At 44.9% G+C, this 24,400-nt stretch overlaps 1 protein-coding gene across 1 annotated transcript in view; it reads right to left on the bottom strand.

The window, feature by feature from the left end:
* The window catches only part of BLNK (B cell linker), a 69,805-nt gene extending 47,393 nt beyond the window's left edge, over positions 1-22,412 (bottom strand). The window contains exon 1 of the mRNA XM_055119474.1: positions 22,209-22,412. Within this exon, the coding sequence (XP_054975449.1) occupies positions 22,209-22,255 (47 nt within the window). The 5' untranslated portion in view covers positions 22,256-22,412. The remainder of the gene's footprint in view (positions 1-22,208) is intronic.
* Positions 22,413-24,400: the final 1,988 nt, after the last annotated feature.

Genomic DNA, 24,400 nt, shown 5'->3' with positions numbered 1-24,400 from the left:
GTGAAGAACCCTGCCTGAAGTTTGCCCAGAGTGAGACACAGGCGGAACCCAAGGCAGCCGGGCACTGGTTTGTAGGAGCAACTTGGCTGCTGGTGCAGATAAACAGATGTAAATTCTCATGGAAGAACTTGATGTTCTCTGCTTGGTATTTGCTGCTTCTTGGCATTTTCTAATTACTTTTATTACATGTCACTACAGTGATGCAGCCACACAGTTGTAGTCACGACTGGGAATTTGTTGCATGAATGAATGATTAATAAATTATTGCATCATTTTATAAACAACCTGCCTCATGTGTACAATTTTTCTCTTTGCCCTGCATCTCATTTCCACAAATGAGTGATGCCCACAGTCTGCCCGGCCACAACTGTTTAGCTGGGGAGGACCAGTGTCCCTCCAAGGAAAAGGGGGAAGTGCTATGGGCTCAGTATGTTGTCCTTCCCACACAATAACCTCGCTACCTCGCCCCTGGGGCCTCCACTGTGGAGCCCTTCTCCTCTCTCCCACTCTCAGCAGCTGCTCCAGCAAAGGAACGTGCGCTCGGCTGGGCCCGGAGCGCTTACTCCCAACCCAAATGTCTACTGTTGAGCTGGCAGGAGCTGTGGGAGGTGACAACAGGGAAGGCCACTCACAGCTTCACTCTGCCAGGACTGGGAGAAAGCTGCTAGGAACGCAGATAAGGAAGGATTCTGCAACCAGCCTTGTTCACAGGACAAATCAAATGAGTATTGAACAGATTTAATTTTTTATTTTTAAATTTTTTTATTAGTGAATCACCACGAGATGCAATTACATATTCACAAACGTTCGTGCTTGCTGTTCACTCATACAATGATTGAGTACCCCTCCTTCCACCAGTGCCCATTGTTCACCACCAATGGTCCCAGCATCCCTCCCACCACCCTCACCCCATCCCCTCCATCCCACCTCACCTCTGTGGCAGGGCATTCCCTTTTGCTCTCTCTCCCCTTTTAGGTGTTGTGGTTTGCTATAGAGGTATTAAGAGGCCATCATGAGTATGGAACAGATTTTACATATGTTTATATTTCATTTTAAGTCAGTATGGCATTTGACATTTTTAGATGGTGAACAGGACATGTGATTGTCATAACTTCATTATCAATGGTGTAAAACAACCCTACTACATATATATAGCACAGTAGCACTGTCGCACTGTCGTCCTGTTGTTCATTGATTTGCTCGAGTGGGCACCAGTAACGTCTCCATCGTGAGACTTGTTACTGTTTTTTGCTTATCGAATACACTATGGGTAGCTCTGCTGTGCAGGTGGGATACTCGGTAGCTTGCAGGGATCTCTGAGAGGGACGGAGGAATCAAACCCAATTCGGCCGCGTGCAAGGCAAATGCCCTACCTGCTGTGCTATCGCTCCAGCCCACAATTGAAAATGACATTAAAAAATTACTAGCTGCTAGCCCTTGTGTCAGAGAATTAGTTTCAGGGGCTAAAGCCCTGGCCTTGCATGCTACTAATCCTGCTTCCACCTCCAGGACTGTGTGTGGTTCCCCAAACATTGCCAGCAGTGATCCATGAGCACAGATTCAGGAGTAGCTTGGAGCACTGCTGGGTGTGACCACAAAACCCATAAAAAAAAATCCTGGGCCCTAAACCAATACAGGTCACGATATCATGAAATCCCGTTGATCGTCAAATTTCTCGGGCGGTCTCAGTAACCTCTCCATTCGTCCTAGCCCTGAGATTTTAGAAGTCTCTCTCTACTTGGCCTTCCCAATGATACCGCATTGGAGGCTCTTTCAGGGCCAGGGGAATGAGATCCAGCTTGTTACTGGCTTTGGCATATGGATACACCATGGGAAGCTTGCAAGGCTCTCCCATGTGGGCAGGAAACTCTCAGTAGCTTGCCAGTTTCTCCCAGAGGGAGAAGTACGTTATAAGGTTATTGGTTTATAGGTTTTTTTTTTTTTTTATAACCTATAAACCAATACAATGGAATAAAAATACCAAGTGGGGATTGGACCTAGGGCCTCGTGTATGCAAATCATGTGCTCTGCCTAATGACTTTTTCAAAATGATCACAGTAGATTTATTTACTTCTAGGCCATAAAGAACCAAGAATAAGGTTTTCCTGCCTCCTATTGCTCCTATTGCTCAAAGCATCTTGAATGTCAAATCATTTTGTGTTTCTTTGTGTTTGTTTTTTGAGGGGTGTGTATGTGTGTGTGGGGGGATGTGTGTGTGTGTGTGTGTGTGTGTGTGTGTGTGCCACCTGGCTCTGCTCAGAGCTTACTCCTGTCTCTGTGCTCAGGAGTCACTCCTGGCTGCTTGCTCAAGGACCTTGTGCCATGCTGGTGATCAAATTTGGATCAGCGACACTCCACAGAAGCATCTTTGTTCTGTCTCTCTGGACCCGTAAATAATAGATTTTACTCTTCCCTCCATAGTGGGATGTCAAAGGCTTGTCCAGTCTCTCCCCTGACAGGGACTATACACAAGCAGGAATGTTTGTCAACTGTGTGATGTTCTGCTTTCAAACAGGAGAAAAGATAAGAGTAACTTCACTATGGGTGTCTATGATGCAAGTTTTAACCTTTACCTGTGCTCACATCGATACAGGCCCGAGATAGAGCTCCTCTGCCTGCCTGCCTTTCCCAGCTGCTTGGCATCGGGGCAGAACTCTGACCCCAAACTCTGAACACGAACCGCCCAGCCCTCTTCAGTAAGTGGCTTCTGAGCTGAAGTTAAGAGCTTCCATCAATGGGAAAACTACACATCTTCTTGGAAGAAAAAATAAGACCAGAGGGGGTGGAGGGTAGAGCGGGTAGGGCACTTGCCTTGTATGCAGCTGACATGGGTTCAATCTCCGGCACCACTTATGGTTCCCTGAACCCGGCCAGAGTGATTTCTGACTGCAGAGCCAGAAGTAACCCTTGAACACTGCTGGGTGTGGCCCTAACCTCCCACCCCACCCTGCCCTCCAAAAGAAAAGTTAAACTAGAAAAACAAATCTGACTCCCTACACTAGAATCACTTGTAAAGCTCTGAATAAGCTTCATTCCAGATAGACCATTGGTTCTTCTTCTTTTTATTATTTTTTTTTTATTTTGGGTGCTCAGGGGTTACTCTTGGTCTTGCACTCAGGAATTAGTCCTGGCGGTGCTCAGGAGACCACATGGGATGCTGGGGATTGAACCCGGGTCAGCTGCGTGCAAGGGAAACACCCTACCCGCTGTGCTATCGCTCCAGCCCCCAGACCATTGGTTCTTGAAGACATTCAAGGTGGTCCAGGCTGAGACCCACTGGCAGAATTATCAGGATGGAGAATTCCCTGAGGGGAGAGCCACTGGCTAAGGGAGTCTGGAGAGGAGAGGAACCAACAGATGTGCTCACTTCCCTTCAGAAAGGTGTCTGCGGGCTGGGTGGTGCCCCAAGGTAGAGTAAGTCCAGACAGGCTGATAGCAGCCAAGCTGTGCCGAGCCGGGGGCCCTCTGAAGGCAGCGGCATGTGGATAGCAAGAGTAATTCAAAAAAAGTCATATTTTAAGCAATTTCTTTCCAGTGGTTTTTATTACATGCAATAGATGGCTTAAAAGATGGCATCATCTGCAAGAAGTGTATTTTTTTTTTTTTTTTTTTTGCTTTTTGGGTCACACCTGGCGATGCACAGGGGTTACTCCTGGCTCTGCACTCAGGAACCACCCCTGGCCGTGCTCAGGGGACCATATGGGATGCTGGGATTTGAACCCGGGTCGGCCGTGTGCAAGGCAAACGCCCTACCTGCTGTGCTATCTCTCCAGCCCCAAGAAGTGTATTTTTTAAAGCTTAGTAGAAAAAAAAAAAACTGAAAGGATCAGAAAATCCTGCTTTCTAGTTTTTGTTCCTGAAGTATACTCAGAGGACCAGAACAAGGCAGGTTTCTTTCTCACTTCTGTCTTACCAGGGAAGATGCAATGCCAAGAAAATGATAATAATAGAAACTCCACTTCAATCTAAGCTAAGGAATGGGTTATAGTAGCTCTCAAATTAAAGTAACTGTGTAGATGGAAATAGCGGGTAAACCCTCCTCCGTGGCACCTCTTTGCCTGAGCCCATTTCTGGTTGTTTGAGCCACTCTGGCGCTGTGGGGCTGGCCGCCTCATCTCATGGTCTAGAGCCAACGTAGCCCTCAGGCCAGGAACATTCTTCATCCAGCAGCACATCTCTGCAATTCATTCTGTGAAGGTCTAGAAGAGTCCTTTCACCTAAAGTTCTAACCTTCAGTCATCACTGAGGTCAAGAACCCCAGGAGTATCTACTAAGCCAGACTGACTTCTCTGGGCTGAGTCCAGTCTCACCCTAAGCTCCTAGAACCCTCAAGTGATTTCTGGTTGGTCATTCGCTTTGTTGGTTATCCTGAGAATATCTGCGCTCTCCTTAACACTGACTGGGATCCCAAACTTACATGTTTCTAAGGTCAATCTAGAGCAGAAATCTTGCTAATATTTACCCTGGTAACTAGAGAAGCAAAGAATTCATTTTGTCTTACTACTCTGTGCCCTGAATAAAGTTTTAAAAATGTGACTATCATCACTTGGCCTGCTGATTCTTTTTTCTTGGTGGGGGGATGGCATTGTTGGGACCCAAACTGGGATCCTGCCATGCATCCTAACCCCATGTTATATTCCAGATCCATTCTTGAATTTTGTTATGTTTTGTTGGGGGGTGGGATGGGGTGGGAAGGGGCACAACTGGTGGTGCTTAGGACATACTCCTGGCTCTGCGTTGAGGGATTGCTTCTTCCTGGGTTGGCCATGTACAAGGCTAGTGCCTAATCTCTCTGGCCTCCTCCCAGGCCCATTGGTTAGCAGAATTTCTGTTTTATTTTCAGATATTTAAAGGCTCTCATATTATTGACTTGGGATTTCACTTTTACTAGTATGCTTTCTCTTTTCCAACCACATTCAGACCTTTGGATAAGAAAAAGAAGAAAGTAGACTTTATCATTGGTGTTCTTTGACCTTTATACTTGAAACTTCTGAACTTACTTGGACTCTCTGAGTCACCAACTTCCTTCAATTATATCTATTCATCCCAGTCAAATCTATCCACCCTTTAGCTACAGCCTTTGTGATCACACAGGCAGTGGGCTATTCCAATTGCTTCCTCCTTTGTCTCCCCTTTCCCACATTCATTTTTCCAAATTGCTCCTTTTACCACTTCTCTTGCTCTTGAATAGTCTTGACATCTCCCTGCTTCTTGCAGAGTAAGTACAAACTCATAGCTTGGCATTCAAGTGCCTTTACTACCCGGGCCCAACTAAACAATTTTTTTTTTCTTTTTGGCTCACACCTGGCAATGCACAGGGTTCACTTCTGGCTCTGCATTCAGGAATTACCCCTGGCGGTGCTCAGGAGACCATATGGGATGCTGGGAATCAAACCTGGGTCAGCTGCGTGCAAGGCAAATGCCCTACCCACTGTGCTATCGCTCCAGCCTCCCAACTAAACATTTTGATTTTACTTTTTAATCTTAAGTTTTTTGGTTTTGGGCTACATCCACAGCAGTGCTCACAGGCTTACTCCTGGCTCTGAGCTCAGGGATTACTCCAGGTGGTGCTTGAGAAGCACATGGGATACCAGGAATAGAACCAGGATCTGCCACATTCGAAGCAAATGCCCTATCTACTGTACCATTGCTACGCCCCACACCTAAACATTTTAGATATAATAATCTCACTGCTATGACCCTACAACTGTACAAACTTCACCCCTGAAATTCTGTGATCAGCTCAAGTCTCTCCATCTCCCTTCCAGTTTATTTCTTGGGCATTAGAAGGGAGGCAACTACAAGGGAAACTACTGGATCGAGAGTCCAAAGGAAGAAACTCTGTTCTCATCCCTGGTGCTTCCTGTGCAAATTGGAGCAATTTTATCCATTACTCAGTTCCCCAATTTCTCCTATAAAATGAGATTACTGAATTACATGGACACTCAGGTCTTTTGTTGTTCTAAATGTTATTTCTATGTATTCAGAATTTGCAACACTTCAGGCAGTGCTACGAATTGGTTATTTATCTCCAGTGTTAAATAGAAACTTAATAATTTTTTTCCTTTTAGGTCACATCCATTGATGCTTGGGAGTTACTTCGTGGCTTTGCATTTGGGAATTACTCCTGGTGGTGCTGGGGACCATATGGGATGCCAGGGATTGAACCCCGTTGGTTGCCTTGAAGGCAAATCCCCTACGTGCTCCAGCCCCAAAACTTTAAAATATCATGATGGTCACATCAAAAAAGAACAACCAGTTGTGTAATGCAGGGAGAAAGGAATTCTCATTCATTCCTGGTAGGAATGTCAACTCGTCCAGTTTTTCTGGAAAAAATAAGGACAGCCTTAAAAGACCTAGAACTTGAGTTTTCATTTCACCCAGCAACTCCACTTCTTGGCATATATCCCGTGGGTCCTAAAATAGAATGGAGAAAAGACATTGGCACCACTGTGTTCCTTAGAGCACTATCCATAATAGCTCAAATCTAGAAGAAACCCAAGTGTCCACCGAATAGCTGACTGAATAAATAAATTATGGCATACATACACTATGGAATATTACTTGGCCATATGAAAAGATAAAGTCATATTTGCTGCTACATAGAGAGGGACCTGGAAATATCATGCTTAGTTAAGTCAGAGGGAGAGACACACAGAATGATCTCTCTCATATGTGGGATATAAAGAAACATAATGGTACAATAATAAATACCCAGATAATGGAAACAAAGAACAAGATAACTGGTGGGAAACATGCCACTTGAGGGGGCTTAAGAAATAGGACAGGAGGGCTGGAGTGATAGCACAGCGAGTAGGGTGTTTGCCTTGCACGCGGCTGACCCGAGTTCAAATCCCAGCATCCCATATGGTCCCCTGAGCACCGCCAGGGGTGATTCCTGAATGCATGAGCCAGGAGTGACCCCTGTGCATTGCTGGGTGTGACCCAAAAAGCAAACAAAAAAAAAAAAAGAAGAAATAGGACAGGGAGGGGGCAACATCTACGGTGGAGGGAAGCATTCAGCTGGGAGGAGGAGGTGGAGCTGAAAGCTGATAAAATATTTATGAAACCCTATAAGCACATAGTGCAAAACTACATATATAAAATGAGTCTCATGTAGAAGCAAACTGGTGGGTGGAAGGCAAATGGGGTTGGTTGGAGGCCTTGGTGGAAGGAAGTAGATATTAGTAGAGGGATCAGTATTGAAACATTGTATGCCTGAAATCCAATCATGAGTAGTTTTGTAATCTCACGGTGACTAAATAAAAACTGTTTTTAAAAAATTGTGGTGGTGGTATTGAGGGAGCCACATTTATGTGCTTTGGGGGTCTACAGGATGCTGAGGATTGAACCTGCAGTGTCTCACCTGAAAAGCATGTGATCTATCATTCAAGCTACATTCCTGACCCTAGACAAAGGGCAGCTTTTGAACTATTATTTGGTTCAACTAACATCTTTTGTATCTTATATCTTAAATTTTTATTTTCCCAAACTAAAAACAGTTTGTAATTTTTTTCAGTTTGCAAAGAACTATGTGCTCAATTTTTTAAAACACACGTGCTACAGACAGTTGGAGGAGAAAGGATCAGAGAACTGGGAGCCTGTGGTCAGGAGGGACTGAGCGGCCCCAAGAGTAAGAAATAGCAGCTAGGGAGTGGGACCAGCAAGTGCAAAGGCTCAGAGGTGAGTTGTCTGAAATGTTTGGAGTCCAACGAAGAGCTGAACATGGCAATGATGCGGGTTGCGGGAGTGAGGGAGGCAGTCAAAGGTGAGAATGGTGGTGATAGGACATCAAGGGTCTAATTAGTCAGGCCTACCAGATGGGGTTTAAGGGCAGCCAGAAGCCCTCGGAGGCCTCTGTACTCAGAGGGGTTTTGGGGTTTGAGAGGAAGAATTGCCGAGGGTCATGGAGACATTAGGGCCCAAGACCAGCAGGAAGACAATTCTCCTGCTCTCGCTCCCAAACCGCGGAGTAAAAGCTGTGGTGGGTGGGGTGTCATTATGGCCTCCGCTGCGTAGAAGGAAGACATGATGGCACCCAGGCAAGAGCTCTCAGAATATGTCCTAAAGGGGGCTGTTCTGCCAAGCTGGGGCCTGCAGTGCTGCTCCTGTCTTCGTTAGAAGGTCAGTATTTTCTAGCAGGCATGTTCCTGCCTTCGTGCTGATGTAAAAAATATTATCGGGGGCCAGAGAGATGGGTCAGCACGTGCTCCCTTGCAGCACTCCTGGAGCATCACCGGAAGTACCCCCCAATAAAAGAAAACAAAAGAAAATTTCATGAAATTTATAAAAATGGCATATCTTGATTACTGATTTTATTTGTTGGTGGGCTACACCCAGCGATGCTCAGGGCTTACGATGTTTCCCGGTGTTTTCCTGGGCTCAGGCATCTCAGCGTGTTTGGGGGACCTGAGTTCAGGGATGTGCTCAAGAATGTGTCTGGGGAACCATATGTGCTGTTGGGGATAATGGATCCAGGGATTAACTGCATGGCAGGCAAGTGTGTAAGCCCCATACAGTACTCTGACCCTGAGCTTTGCTGATTTTGGGTAGCTCTGTTTTAAAAACTGTGTTAAAACTTGCTCTATAATTGCCTTATTTATTCTACAGGAACTCATTGAGTGCACATTGGGTAAGGCAGATGCAACAAACAGTCTATAGGGACCAAAACCCTGCCCGCTGGTCATGCAGGACGCAAGTTCTCTTGGGCCATCACATCTGTAGCACTGTAGCACTGTTGTCCTGTTGTTCATCGATTTGGCCGAGTGGGCATCAATAATGTCTCCGTTGTGAGACTTGTTGTTACTGTTTTTGACATATTGAATACGCCACGGGTAGCTTGCCAGGCTCTGCCTTGCAGGTGGGATAGTCTCAGTAGCTTGCTGGGCTCTCCAAGAGGGACAGAGGAATCAAACTCGGGTCGACCGTGTGCAAGACAAATGCCCTACCAGCTGTACTATCCCTCCAGTCCAGGTCATCACATCACATCAAATGACAAAAACCTTTTGACCTCTGTGAGGCCCACAGGTAAGATAGAGATGCAACTGGAGGGATTTTTTGATTCACACAAAAGGTTTTCCTTTTGGATAACTTAGTTCAAGCTGAAGTTTCGGGCTCCCATCTTGAAACCTGCGTCTGCTGCTAAGTGACTGTTCTATTACTGGCACACAACGAACTGGTCCCATCACTGGTTTCCCTTCTCTGCCCCTTTCCACAGCCTCCTCTAGTCCTTTTCCCCAGCTTCCACTTCCTCCAGCCCGGCCCCTCTGTGGCACTGCTGCTATTATATTTAGATTTGCAGATTCAGCCACCAAACTGCTTCCTTCTAGACAGTAATTCCCCCAACGGAGCTGGCACAGAAGTTCTGACAGTCCCTTCTGTGGTGTGATAACTTGAGGGAACCTCACACAGCTGAGCTGACACCCAAATCCAGTCGGAGATGCAGAGACAGACATCCAGAGGGCCTGGGTGGTGGGTCCCAACCACACGGCTTTGAAATCTCAACTCCTAATTTTGTCTGCCATTAAGTTACTCATGGAAATTTGGCAGTGAGAGAGTCTTTAGGAATATGCCAACCTCCTCTTACATAAACGGGAGATACTAAATTCCAGGGAAATGTTGTGATTACTCAGAGGTTAATTACTAGGATTCTCCCAGATCCTCCCATCATTCTTTCCCTCCACACATGGTTCAAGTGTCCTGCCAGAGGATCAATGTTTCCTAGGAAGAAATGGAAAATTCCATGTTTTTGTGCCATAGCTTATATCCAAACACAGTAAGCCACACCAGTGATCAGACTCACATCACCAGAGGCAAGCAATGCCAGTGACCAGGCTTCACTGAGCGCATATTATGTGCTAAGTACAGATGCATGCATCATCTAATTTAACCTTTGCAGCTTTATGAGGCAGGTCTTATTATTAATCCCTATTTTTAATTGTTATCAATAAAATTTGCATAAAATGTATCATATTGATGACTTTTATGCATTCTCTTAGCTGTATACTAACACCACATTGTATATTCACATTGCTGTGAATTTTTATTTTATTTTATTTTATTTTATTTTGCCTTTTTGGGTCACATCCGGCAATGCACAGGGATCACTCTTGGCTCTGCAATCAGGACTACCCCTGGCAGTGCTCAGGGAACCATATGGGATGCTGGAAATCGAACCTGGTTCGGCCATGTGCAAGGCAAATGCCCTACCCGCTGTGATATTGCTCCAGTCTCACTGAATTTTTATAGGTGAGAAATTTTCTCCTCAGGGAAGCTCAATAATTTCCTCCAAGTCTCACAAATGATAGAACTGGGATTCACATGTGGCTGGCTGGTTCCAGAGCCTGGGTTCTTAACCAATGCTGGTGGCATGTTGTTGACTGGTTTCAGTCTGGTCCCTCACAAGGAAGAAGCCAGCTTCTCCCGGGGCCTCTTTGCCCTATCCTCTCTGTTCCTGGAGGAGATGTCCAGTCCCCCTCCCAGCATGCCCTGGGTGGTCCCCAGGGTCAGCCTTATGCTAGAGGGGAGTTTGGGCTTCTGGGTCTGTTTGAGTCCCCAGGAAGGGCAGAGAGAGAGAGAGAGAGAGAAGCAAGAGATGACAGGAAGAGGCGGGCGGAGGGAGGGTAATATACTCAGGCAGCCAGATGGAATGTGCTAGAGTTCCCTGGGGTCCCTGTGGTTTCAGAATAGAGGGGTTCAGTCCTGTCTCAGGAGACCAACCCAGTACACCCTTACTCTACCCACCCCACTGGAGTGGAGGCAGTGTGACCGCAAGCATCCACCTCATGGTCTGGGCTGTTCCTTACAAACCTCCTCACCCCAGAGAAAGTGGCTGCCAGTTTCCCTGCCCAGATCTGCCAATATTATGCGGCAGCCTTTGGCAGACCTTGAACTGCTGATCTGGCATATAAGCAGACAGAAATTGGGCTGACGTGGCACAGCCAGGAGTAGGATGGATGATCCTGCTCAAACACTGGATGCTTAAGAAACAAAACAACAAAATAAGAGGCCCTTGCAGGCAGCCAACCCGGATTTGATCCCCGGGACCTGGTAGGATTCCCTGAGTCCCTCCAGGAGTGACCCCTGATCCCTGAGCACAGAGGCAGGAGTCAACCCTCAGCACAGCCAGGTGTGGCCCAGCCTCCAACCCTCAACTGAAGCAAAACCATTACTGCGGCACTTTACCCTGTAAGAGGCTGTTAGGTGAGGTGAGACAGAGGAGAGGACAGGCGAACCCTGCCCCCAGGGGGCTCCAAGTGTGTGCTTATACTGTCACGGATCTCTTCGGGTCACAAGGACACACTTTCCTTCCAGCCTGGAGCAGAGCTTGCTCGTGTTCTTCCACACATGAAGGCGTCACCAGTGAGGGAAACTTCCTATGTAAGGAGGGCAGGTTGTAAGAGCGGGCCACGACATTGCAGGGTCAAAGGCAGGTCCTGTCACTATGGTGAACATGGGCTCGCAGGCTCACAAGAGCCCAGAGTTCGTGCCACCAGGTCCCGAGACGGCGCTTGGTTCTGCCGGGTCTGCGTCTGTGTGGTGGGTCTGGCTGTTTTGCTGCTTTGCTGCTGTTTTGCTCTGTTGTTCATGGCTGTTCCTCTCCTGGCGTGCACATCCTTCCTAGCTAAGGAGTCTCAAATAATAAGACATTCTGACTAGATTTCAGAAAATTCTGAAAATGTCATCCTATAGAATTTAGGAAATGAATGTCCTTTAGGAATATGAGCCTATTCTTTCAAGAAGTAGAAAATCATGAGTCTTGGTGGTATCCATTACAGCACCCGAATTATCTGGTCTGCTCCTTCTACAGCAAAAAAATCAAACATGTTTTCAAGGACTAAAGGATGATTTGGGGGAATTTATATGTTGAAAAACAATGAACTCAGTTAAATTCGAGTCAGTTTTTGGCTGTGGGCACATGTTCTGTGTTCAGGAGGCCCAGGTTCAGTTCCTGGAACTACAGGTTCCCTGAGTATTAGGGGGAGTGACCCCAACCACTGAGTCAGAGGAACCTCTGAGCCCCACTAGATGCGGCCTAAAAACAAAGAAAAAATCATATTACTCTGAGCTAAAAGAAAAATTGGGAATGGATATATTAAGAGTGTAGGGAGTATAGGCCTTGAAAAGAAGGGAATCATTGTAATTCTTAAAAAAAAAAATTGTTTTAATGGGGTTGGAGCCTACAGTGGGTAGGCCGTTTGCCTTGCAGGAGGCTGACCCTGGTTCGATTCCCAGCATCCCGTATGGTCCTTTGAGCACCACCAGGAGTAATTCCTGAGTGCATGAACCAGGAGTAACCCCTGAGCATCGCCAGGTATGACCCAAAAAGAAAAAAAAAATTGTTTTAAATGTGTATATAACACATTGAAAATTTTAAAACAGTATCTAATTCAAATGTTACAAAAGTATATTAATAATTAATACTGCTATTTTATGATATATGGAAATTTTATTTTCAATATTTTATCGTGATAAAATATACACAATGTAAAATCTGTCATTTCAGCCACTTCAGAGTGTGTAAGTCAGCAGCATTTAGTACATTCACAGGTCTGTGCAACCTCTGTTTCCTAAAGGAAGTCTGACAACCATAAAGTAGTCATTATCGACTTTAAAGCAGGTTCTCTGCCCCCATCTGTTTTTGAAGTATCTAGACAGCTAGTTTTTATTTTAATTGTCCATGTAAGGGGTTGTTTCAGCATTCACCAGATAGACCTGACTCAATCCTCTGGGACCAGCTAAGCAACTGTGATGATCTCTGCATGTGGAGAAAATTTGAAGTAAAAGGACTTTATTATTGCAAAAAATAAGGACTTGGAACAGGTTGTAAGGAGTTTTTAAAGGCACAATAGTCATCAATCTGGAGGCCATAGTTTTCTAATGATCTGGTGTGACGACTGCCATTTTGGGGGAAAGTTTATTTCTCCTATTTATATTTCACTGTATTGTAGTTACGTGCACTAAAATAAAATGACCTTTTCTCTCCTGTCTAGTATTGGGTATGGACATTTACATGATTTGTATGGTTAAGCAATTATTCCTTATCAGGCGGCTTTTTACACTTTGATGTTTATGTAACACATTTAAAAAATTTTAAACAATATCTAATTCAAATGGCATGTTACAAAATTACATTTAAAAATTGAACCAAGTTCTACCATATTGAATCATGTTCTACCATAAACAACAGCTGGGTGGGGAGGAAAGTTCTTTATACCTCTGAACTCAGCTGTTTGAGTTCAGAAGCCTTGATTGTAAACATTCTCCTCAGTGCCTCCACTGAGAGTCCTTTGACCTTTCCTTCCTTCTTATCAGTACTTTTGGGAACAAAGACCCATTCTTTGAGCTGCAACTGTTGTTTGAGCCACCTCTGAGTGGGAGGTGAGAGAGCTCAGTTCTCGAACCTCCTGTCTAGACTGTGAAAAGAAAAAAAAGAAATTCCTGACTTGGTATTAGTGACACACTTATGGTCTGGGTTTATGGTTCCTGGTGATGCAAAGCCCTGACCCAGAGTTGGATGTCACTGCCTTCACTTATGTCATCCTTTTCTAGAGAGAGGCATGACAATCTGAGGCATGACAGGAGGCCCAATTTAGGAGGGCTGTTGGGAACAAGGACAACTCACTTATTTTCTAGAGCCCTTACTTTACATTTAACACGTTTTGCTCAACACCCTTATTCTCTGATGCACATTGTTGGTACAGGTTGTTCCCTATGACAGTGTCAAGACAGAAAGGAAGTAGGTGGCCTTCACAAAGACCACAAGCCAGTACCTGCAGTCCCATTTCTGCTTGATTCTGAAGCTCATCTTGGCAATTTATCAGAAACCTTTCTGGGGCATTTCTGCACATTGGTTCTGTAGGCTTACATCTAAGACCAACATCAGACAGACATCTAAGACCAACATTGCTCTCTATAATTATAACTCACTCTCAGATCATGTGAACTGCTGTGGGAGCATTCTTTGAAAAATACATGTCAGGAGGAAGATACCAAACATGTCTTGGTGAACATGGAATTCAAATTTGGGTCTAGAAGCATGTAGCAGCCTGAAGTACTGACAGCATGCATCTGAGAGCCTCACTGGGCTTTCTGACTAATAAATTAGTTTTAAAAAATTCTCTAGAAAAAAAAATACAGGCCACAGTATAAACTAGAATACTTCATGATACTGGGTGAAGTAAAAGAAAGGCATGACCTATTCTTTCTTCCTCTCAGGCAAACTTGGAGGTTAATTCTAATCTGATTCTGTGGGTGTGAATATAACCAGATAACACATTTCTCTGGGCCTCAGCTTCCCTATGGAGTAATAAAGGGGCAGGGAGATGATTTTTTAGGTACTTACCAAGACCTGGGGTGAAGGGAGACATTGCCACAATTGTCTAAGTCCCTACATATTGTGGGTCAAGGAGGCTTTGGTCATGGTGGCACACGGAAGCAGTGACCAGCCTTGTTACATGGTTTCTGGGACCCAGTGTCAAAATGCAGGGCCCCTTGCTCAAAATGATTAAGGATGTGAAGACATTGCTACAAGACATTAAGATAAGTGAGAGGCTTCCTGAGCCTATGACTGTGTGTGCCCGAATGTCCATATACCCAAGAAACTCAATGCCCCCACTATGTGTTTCCTGCTTTTCAGGGTAGGATGAGGCAGGAATGGGGTGCCAGCTAGCCCTCTGGGAGGCGGGACACCTCAGGAACAATGAGATCCTTTTCCAAGAAAGTGACCAGCAAAGAACTGTGGCTAGGTAGAGACACACGATAGGTCTCTACAGCGCTCTGGCCTTAGCTTTTGAAACTGGTGCTGACACAACCTCGTAGGCGTCATGCTTTAAAATGGCCCAGAGAACAGTGGAGCGGGGAAACCTGCACGCTGATTGACGCCCTCTTAGGAACGGTGCCCTGGGACTGGCAGGAGGAACCGAGCCTGGTGGCAGGAGGCCTTTGAGGGAGACAACTCCTCCTCCCTCTGAGAAACAAGGTGCAGGCGTGGGAAGGCACATTTGCTCACTGATGGGTGGTGAACTGGGGATGGGGAAATGTGAGCCCCAAACAAGGCTCAGCCCACAGGGAGACTCTCTGTGAGAAGTTTCCGCTGCAGTCAGACAATCAGGCTGTTCCCTGCGAGGTGCCAGCACAGCCTTCGGCTCAGCGGTACCTAGAGTCAGCAAACCAGGGTCTCTCATCAAGGCTCCCAGCTTCCCTGATCCAGAGGCGGGGGCAGGGTGTGTGTGTGTGTGTGTGTGTGTGTGTGTGTGTGTGTGTGTGTGTGTGTGTGTGTTGCAACTCCACCCAATCAGAAAGTGGGGAGCATTTCTGGAGCAACTCCATTTCCTGACCTCCCAGTCAAATGCATGGTTTCGAGTAACCCAGCAAGAGGGAAGAATGAGAAAAATGAAAGCCACCCCCAAAGTTTAGACATCAACAGTCAGGAGAGCAACTAGATGGAAGCAGAGTCACTTAAAGAAGCAGGACAGACGGTCCAGTGAGATTTATGGGGCATGATGTGATGGAATCCCAAAGCAGGAAACAAAATGTATCCCACAAATCAGTCATCACAGTCTCTGCTCATTGTCCTGTGTAGACAGTCTGGCAGGGTCAGTGGACCTGCCCCATGCCATCCTGCAGCGTTCCACCTCAGCTCACCTAGCTCCTAATGCACATAAGGGAGTCTGGCAAACTCTTCTGAGATCTGGCCAGGATTGAGATAACAAGAGTTATTTTGAAGGGGTGCAAGAAGAGAAAGAGAGGATTGCTTTATAATAGAACTGGAATTGTCTTTAAAAACAACAGTTGAAACACCAGTTCCAAAAGCAGAGCGCACAGCCACAGCAAGACAGAGGAAGACTGCCATAGGAACTCTCCTGCCTGACAGATTACTCCAAATCTGTGTCTCATCAACCCTGCTACAGAATCTCCCGACATCTGTGAGAAAACTAAAGGACAGACACACACCTCAGCTCCCTGCTGCTCCTTAGCTACCTTCATGATATCTCCATGACCTCAGGTCAGCACATTCTACCTCAGGACAAACACAATATGTCCATCGCTGCCCAAAATTTGGCTACTAGATCAGACCCATAAGTCCTTGAACTTCCTAATATCTGTTTCACCATTTAATTCACTTTTCACCCCGATTTTGAGTTTCCACTGAAGACTCATTCTGTCTTCTTAAAGGGGTAGAGAAGAAAGATTGTTGCAAGATGATCTTGCATGTGAACATACAAGGGCCTGCCCTCATTTGCTTATCTAGAAAAGATAAAGAACACAATATCTTCAGCAAGCTTGTAGCCTAGAGGCTCAAATTTACTTCAACACTAATATGGGCGGGAAGAGGCAGAATGTTGGGTCACACTCACCAGTCTTAGGGCTTATACTGGGCTCTGTGCTCAGGAGTCACTCTTGGCAGTGTTTGGGGACATGTATGGTGCCAGGAATCAAACCAAGGTTGGCCCTGTGCAAGGCAAGTGCCTTTACCCCTATATTATCTCTCTGACCCTTATCACTAAATTTTAAGAAAATAAACAATTCGTTGAAATATAGGCCCATCCTATGTATCTCTCAAATCCTTCCTCTTGACCTACTTCATTCAAATCATCCCAAATAAAAGACAATTAGCCTTCTTAGCCATGGCCACATCAACTGTTGATATATATCAGATATTTCAAATGTTGAATACATAATACTGCTCTAAGACCATTCCAAGAAATGTGTACCTCCTCTTCTGGAGAGAATTCATATCGCTTGACCTGAACCAGGTTTCTAAACATCAGCACTACTGACACTTTGGGTCCGATAATTCTCTGCAGTGAGGACTGTCCTGTACAGAGAAGCTGTCTCCCTGGCTTCTCCCAGTAACGCTCCTTCCCACAACTATGACAAACAAATGTCTCAGGAGAACAAAAATGGCCTTTTTCTCTTTCAAAGCAAAAATGCTCGTCCAGCTGGGTTGTGGGGTAACAGGAAAAGGATATGTCTTTAGTGTTCTTTAAAACAGCCAAGAAAACCCATCCAGGATTTAAATTTATCTCTACACACCGCTATTTAATTTATCTCTTCTTTCTCTCTTTTTCCTTCTTTTTCTTTCTTTCTTCCTTTCTTTCTTTCTTTCTTTCTTTCTTTCTTTCTTTCTTTCTTTCTTTCTTTCTTTCTTTCTTTCTTTCTTTCTTTCTTTCTTTCTTTCTTTCTTTCTTTCTTTCTTTCTTTCTTTCTTTCTCTCTTTCTTTTTTTTCTTTTATTTTTGTTTTTGTGGACCACACCTGCCTACCTATGCTCAGGGCTTACTTCTGGCTCTGTATTTAGAAATCACTCCTGGGGGCCTCAGGAGACCACACGTGGTGCTGAGGATAGAACTTGGGTCAGCCACGGGCAAAGCAAGCACCTTACTTGCTGTACTATCACTATGGCCCCCTCCTTGTTTTTCTTAACAAGTCTAGGTTCCTATGCTTGCATGGCATTGCATGAGGGCAATAACGATCCTCTTTGAAAGTGAACCATACTAACACATTTTCCATGGAACAAAGGAGGTTTGTCATCCATGGGGAAAACCAAGAGATGATCTGTCAATGTTTGCCTGAGTGTGTATACTAGCCCTGACTCTTCCCATCTAGGGAAGGCTAGAATATAATTGTGGTTCAGTTCTTGGAAACCCTGTTAATGGTGTCACAGCCCATTTGGGGATGGGCTAGATGAAGAAGGAGGCATTGTTCGGCCATGGTGCCCAGAGGATTACTGGCTCAGTGTGCTTAGCTGATGATCTGGAAGGTTGCACACGCTAAACAGCTAAATGTCTAATAACATGGCTTTTGTGAGTTTGCCCATAGGAGAAAGAACCTTTGGCCTGGCTACTCTGTCCACCAGGGATGACCAGCATGGCTCAGTGGAGCGTGATCTACATTGGTATAATGTGGGTTTGGGAGACAGGGTGAAGAGAAGGGAAGGCAATACCTCTGGAAAGGTCAGGTACTTTAATCATTAGATCTGTGCCTCTTTTTTGTTCTCCCTTGTCAGCACCGGCCTCTGACCTCAGCGGGAGAATGACAGTGCAGCTACCTGGAGACACGTGTGTACTGAGAGAGTCTCACACCATCATGAGCCCCGCAGCTTTCTGCTCTGCTTGTCAATCCATTAAAAGGGGTTGGGCCAATTACTGTGAGTCAGAGGGAAAACTGAAATGAAGTCATGGGTGTTGTGTTTATTTTTCATTAAATGTAACTTTATTTATTTACTAACCATGTGACAAATATCATTCTGACACTAATCGCCCTGTGGCCTTGCTTGGTTTTCATAAACCTATGAGGAAAGCTTTGCCAGTTTGGACAGATGAGGAACCTTGAATCTTAGAGGGCTGGTAATTGGTTTTTTTTTTTTTTTTTTCTTTTTGGGTCACACCCAGCAATGCACAGGGGTCACTCCTGGCTCATGCACTCAGGAATCACCCCTGGCGGTGCTCAGGGGACCATATGGGATGCTGGGATTTGAACCCGTGTCGGCCACATGCAAGGCAAACGCCCTACCCGCTGTGCTATCACTCCAGCCCCGAGGGCTGGTAATTGGAATCCAGCTTCTTTGGGCTTCAGTTGCATTTTTTCTTCTAACCATACCTCCTTGCCTTTCACTCATCTGTATTCTACCTAGAAACATTCTCTGACCCATGCTTAGAGAAGTGTAAGTAGTATGAGTTTGAAAATATTTGAAAAGCTCTTGGTCTCAAATATGTTGGTAATTCAACCAGGAAAAGCTTCTCAAGGATCATGGGAGAAATTGGTGGTCTCAGAGGCTGTAACATATGTCAATCAATCATGGTTTCTTGCATAAGGGATGCACTATGAGAGCAGAGAGGGTCTTAGGGAATGGTGTGGTCCCAACGCTTTGTTTTGCAGATTTGAATACTGAAGACACAAGGGAGATAAAGAGCTATCCAGGAGGGTATTGTAGAAAAGGAAAGAAGAGGGGATATATTGAATCATAACAAGGGGTATGGAAAGAGTGAGTCAGACTTAAGGTCCATGGTAGTAGTAGAAGGTGAAAAGATATTTGTTTCTGAAGAACTGAACTGGGACAGTCAAGCAACTGGAAAATATACATGAGGACATCAAAACCTGACGAGATGCCATGTCCCAGAATCTTTCCAATAAGATCTTTGAGTGGAAATCCTGGCAAGAAGATCCAGACACCCATGGCAGGACTATGCCATGCCCAACAATTTAATTAGGAACTCAGACAAAGGTAGTGAAGATCTATGGTCCATATAAAGCTAAGGAACACAGGCATGAAAAACAACAGACAAAATAGTCAAAATATCCAAAACTAGCATGAAATTTATCAAGGATCTGTGAATTTATGGTTTGTATTTGGAATTACATGCCTACAGAATGAAAAATCATCGTATTACTGTTAATGACTCTTCCTTTAAAATCTAATAATGATCATATACAGGGGTCACTATGTGTCAGTTGCTTACTGAAGCCTTCCAATAATTGTCTCTGTCTAAAGAGCTGAAGAACAAGGACCAGGGAGACTAGATCAAATTGCCTAGAGGCTGGAGCAATAGCACAGTGGGTAGGGCATTTGCCTTGCACGCGGCCGACCTGGGTTCGATTCCCAGCATCCCATATGGTCCCCCGAGCACCACCAGGAGTAATTCCTGAGTGCATAAGCCAGGAGTAACCCCTGTGCATCACTGGATGTGACCCAAAAAGCAAACAAAAAAACTAACTAATAAATCAACTTGCCTAATGTTCTACATGCTCTAATGTGACTAAAAAATACCAATAAAATAAGAACTGGGAAGACCTGACTTGTCCACACCGGTGTCATAGATCTTTCCCATTTGTAAAAATAAGTCAGTATGAGTTTCTGGGTGCTACAAAGGAAGAAGTGTGGGAGGTTATTAAAAATCTAAAATTTCTCTTCCAAGTTAGCTTCATTCTGTTGTTTGCTCTCCTCCCCTTCTAGGTCATGCCCTCTGTTTCCAGTACATTTCAGTCCCGGGAATATACTCACTAGATCAAGGGCAACCTATTTAGCTATCTCACCTTAAATTCACTAGTTTCCTGGGTAAGGATGTGAGCAAATTCTTATGTGAATTTTGATAAGTGCGAAAGTATAATCATATACTTCTCTTACATATCAGCTGACACCCAAAATTACACAACCAACTGAATTGGTATGAGCCTGTCGGGACAGAGTACAAAACACAAGACTAAGTGTTTTATCTATCTATTTCTTACCATTCTACCTCATCACAGAAAGGAATTAAGTTGGCATCCCAGGTCTATTGTGTTCACAGTTTTGTCTCTTTGAAAGTTCCACATCAACAATGTACATTTTATAAAACAGGCTAATTCTGTCAAGACAACTGCGTAACTAACTGGGAAAAATTTATTATTTCTGCCTAAGCAGATGAATGTAATATATGGTTATCTACAATATAATTTTGGTTTGCTACCCTGTAATTTATGTTGTATATTGCCTACCAACAACTCTATAATCAAGCTGATTTTGTCCCAGAGGGAGGGGCCATAAAATGATTCCATTTCTATTGCCTTTCTTTACTTAAATTCCCATCAAGATTTCTTAAAAGAGGTTCAAAGTTTAATGTAGCTCAAGGTTATGGAATTTCTCTGAAAAGAACATCTTAAGTCTCACATTCATTTGAGAAAAGCTTTGATATTTAAGCCTTGTTAGTTTCTTTGTCACATTTCTCCCCTTCTCCCTTCTACTTCCTTCTCATTGTACCCCACGCCCAGGCTTACAAGCTTACAACACTAGGTGCCTGAGTTACTTATCTGCCCTCTCCCTACTGAGTATCCCTGCCTCCAGGTTCCTTCCCCCTCCAATTCTTCCTGCTGATTTCCCAGAAGCTTCCGGCTTAACTCTTTAAAGGTTTAAAGTCAGCTCTGATTTCTGTGTTTGGAAGCCTCCCTTACTCTCCTTTGTGATCTGATCTCACTCTATACATCCGACTTTATCAGCATCTTCTGGTTTCATGTGTCTTCTTCTACAGCCCTGCTGGGCATAAAGCTCTCCTCTTACTCCCACGAAAGGCCAGTACTCAAGCTCAGCATCTGGTGTCAGTGTCAGTATTTCGCCCCTCCTGGCACAAAACACAAAATACTCCAATTCTCCGATTACTTTTGTTTCACTCTTCTCTTAAGCTCTTCAAGTACTATGTCTGTGAAACATCCTCTAGCTACAGCTCCCCTTCCTGGACTTATTCATTAACTACTTCCATCGATTGCCTTCCCGTGAAGATATAACAACCAGAGATCAATGGAAAAAACAAACACCATCCTGTCCCCTGTGGGTGCAGATAGTAAAAACAACATGCCCTAGAAGTGGCTGCTCGTGCCTCAAGCTGCCTCCACTTTCCAGATCAATAGTTCATTTCAAAGGGGCGTTAGCCAAGTTCCTATCAGGTGCAGGTTGACATTCTGAGGACTGCTGTCCCTCTGCCAATTCCACACTAATTTCTTTTACAATGCATATTAAAATCTTTAGTTTTCCAGCTCCGGGGATAACTTCTTTGTTACACATGTCACATGCCTCCTTGAAACTTAAAGTTTAAATAGAAGTCAGACTATAAAACACTCCTTCAGCATTATGTCTCCAAACCCAAAAAGCCACACTTCCATTACTATGACTTCTCAGGGCCAAAATTTTGGAGCTTATCCTTTTCATAGCTCAGAGCAATTTTCTGTTTTTATCCTTTGGGTCACTTCTGCTTGAATTTTCATTGATAATTATCACATTGATAAAAGGACATTTGGAAAACCATCTAATTTGCCCAAAACACTTGTGATAATTGCCACCACACAACAGAGACACAATAAAATTTCAATGAAAACACATGCTTATGGCTATCCTTGAAATTAAATAGCCATATACAAGGAAATGGTGGAGGATTAAGATTTATTGTGTTGAGACTCTGAACGTTAAACTTTGGTAAGATATAAAATTAATTTTTCTTCTGTAAGACCTTTACATTTGAACCTACCATCGGCAGAGCAGTCAGCATAAACCCATTTGTGCACACGTTTCTTTAAGAGCAGTTCACTTCCCTGTAACAATTTCCACCCACTCCCTTTGAACTAGCGAAGTATTCCAGGATTTCAGTATCTCTGAGATGCAGTTAAGATCACCGTTTTAGCTGTTGTTTAAAAAAAGAGAGAAGAAAAAGGAGAAGTATCAGAGGAGGAAAATCTTACCTCAGCTTCTGACTGGCAGGGACAGTTATTTTATTAAGCTTGTCCATTCTTTTGGGTAATTATAAGAGCCACAGAGAATCTCCGGGTGGTAATGTCAGCAGGCGCTGCCCGTCCTGGGAAGCAGCATGGTGAGCCTTTGATCCCAGGAGTCCTGAGCGCTCGGGTCTGATTTCTGAGAGCAGGCTGCTAGCAAAACTCCCTGCAGTGGGGAGAAGAAGTAAAACTTGCTGGAGCACATAGTCAAGTTTCATGTTTCTACATAGTCATGTGATCTGGGTAGCCAGCCAGCTGGGCTGATGACTCCACGTTGGGTAAACTTTAATCAAGAAACCTATTGGACATGCAAATTTCTTTCCAGCTTTCTTTTATAACCTGGTTTATAACCAGGTCAGGACATACTTGTAAACCGTCACGCCTTCCTGTCTTCCCCACACTGCTCTTGTTTATAGTGGTGCCATATTCTCCCCAGCATCTTCCTGGGCTCAGGAAAAGCAGAACAACCAATTCCATGGCAAGGTCTCTTTGGAACTTTCTGCTCATTTGCACAAAATCATGGATAAGCTTTTCCACAAGAACCGTGATTTGAAAAGGCATTGTTGTATTATTTCCTCCCTTCTCAACCCAAATATCCCCCAGTAAATGTCAGGGTTCTAGTGCCATGGTGCAAACCACCAAGTTGCTCAGAAAGTGTTCTTTTCCTGAAGATCTATCTAAAGGGATGGTGGCCAAAGAGACAGCACAGAGGTTAAGGCACTTCCCTTACAGACAGCCAACTCCTGTTCAATCCTGGCACTGCCTGGGCACCTCTCCTGGGGTCCTTAGAAATGATGCTGAGCACAGAGCCCTGAGTAAGTCTTGATACAGTTTAATGAGGTTCCAAGATAAATAAATAAATAAATATTAAAGTGGCAAAAATCATCACTCCTAGGCCAGGTCATTTTGCGGTAGACACAGGCGGGCGGTGTGGGGAAGTAGAGATGACAGTCATCAGAAGGCCCGGACTCTACTGCATTAGTAGACAGGAGTTATGCTGAGAGCCAGGCTTCCACCAGAAAACCAGCACATGACCCCCAAGTCAGATAAAAACAAATCCTACAACCTCCCGGCAGTGCCATTCTGACGGCAGGCTACGCAGAAGCCTCCACCCAAGTACAGCGCTACCTTCCCTCCTCCCTCTGTTCCTCTTGCCCTCACTGTCATTCTCACCAGACTGAGCAACAGGGCAGACACGAGAGCAGTGGGAGGTATCCCCAGCACAGTCATGGGTGTGTTGGGGTAAACATGTGGGTGAGAGCTGGACAGGATCAGTACCCACAGAGGCGTGGACTGAACCCACCCAGAGAGACCCCATCCTTCTTTTTACCCATTCTCTAGGCTTATGATTTGTCTGGCTCGTAGAAAGCAGGAGGCAGCTTAGGAAGAGGAAGGAGGAAAAGGAGACCATCAGCTTCTTTTATTCCTGGACAGGCAACCCTGTGGCCTGCAGAAGTGTCTGTTCATCTTCATAAAGGAAAGTGCACGTTTGCTCTGTTTATAGGGTCCTCCCCTGAGTCTGAAGAGTACAAAGAACCACAGAGAGGGATGCTGGTTAATGACCTGTTAGAGACCCCAGGTCAGGCTGAAGACAGAGAGGGAGGAAGGGGAAGAGATCAAAGGAGAGGAGCTGGAGGAGGGGAGGGGACAAGGAGTAGAACTAGAGCTGGGCAGAGGAGAGGAAGAAAGAGGGAGGGGAGAGGTAGCTGCAGCGAAGACAGCGGGGGAAGTGGTAGGTGGCTTTCTCCCTCCAGTGCCTCTGTACAAACGGAGGTTCTGTTTTTTCTTCAGGTAGATCCTGATTATTCACAGCCAGGCACAGCCTCTGAATTTCTGGTTTGACCAGATGTTCAGGAGCAGAGATCTTAGCACCACTGAAGGGTATTACTTGGCCAGTTCAGCAAGAGATCCAAAGGTCTTCCTGGTCAAGGTCAAGATGTGTCTTTCCCTCCAATCTCCAGCCTCCCCAAAGGCAGTTCTTTCCTCATGTTCCTAACACAAAGAAAACAGCAAAAGACTGAAGGTAATAGCTCAGGTAATGCCATCTGGAAGCCTAAGCTTTGCAGCAGAATAAAAATTATCCGTTTGTTCCCTCTTCCTGGTTGTAAAGTGACCCATCCACCCCTTGGCTTTTCTCTCCAAACAACCACTCTGGTTAG

Source organism: Sorex araneus, chromosome 11 (assembly GCF_027595985.1).
Source record: "Sorex araneus isolate mSorAra2 chromosome 11, mSorAra2.pri, whole genome shotgun sequence".
NCBI lineage: Eukaryota > Metazoa > Chordata > Mammalia > Eulipotyphla > Soricidae > Sorex > Sorex araneus.
This window is presented reverse-complemented; position numbering and strand designations above follow the sequence as displayed.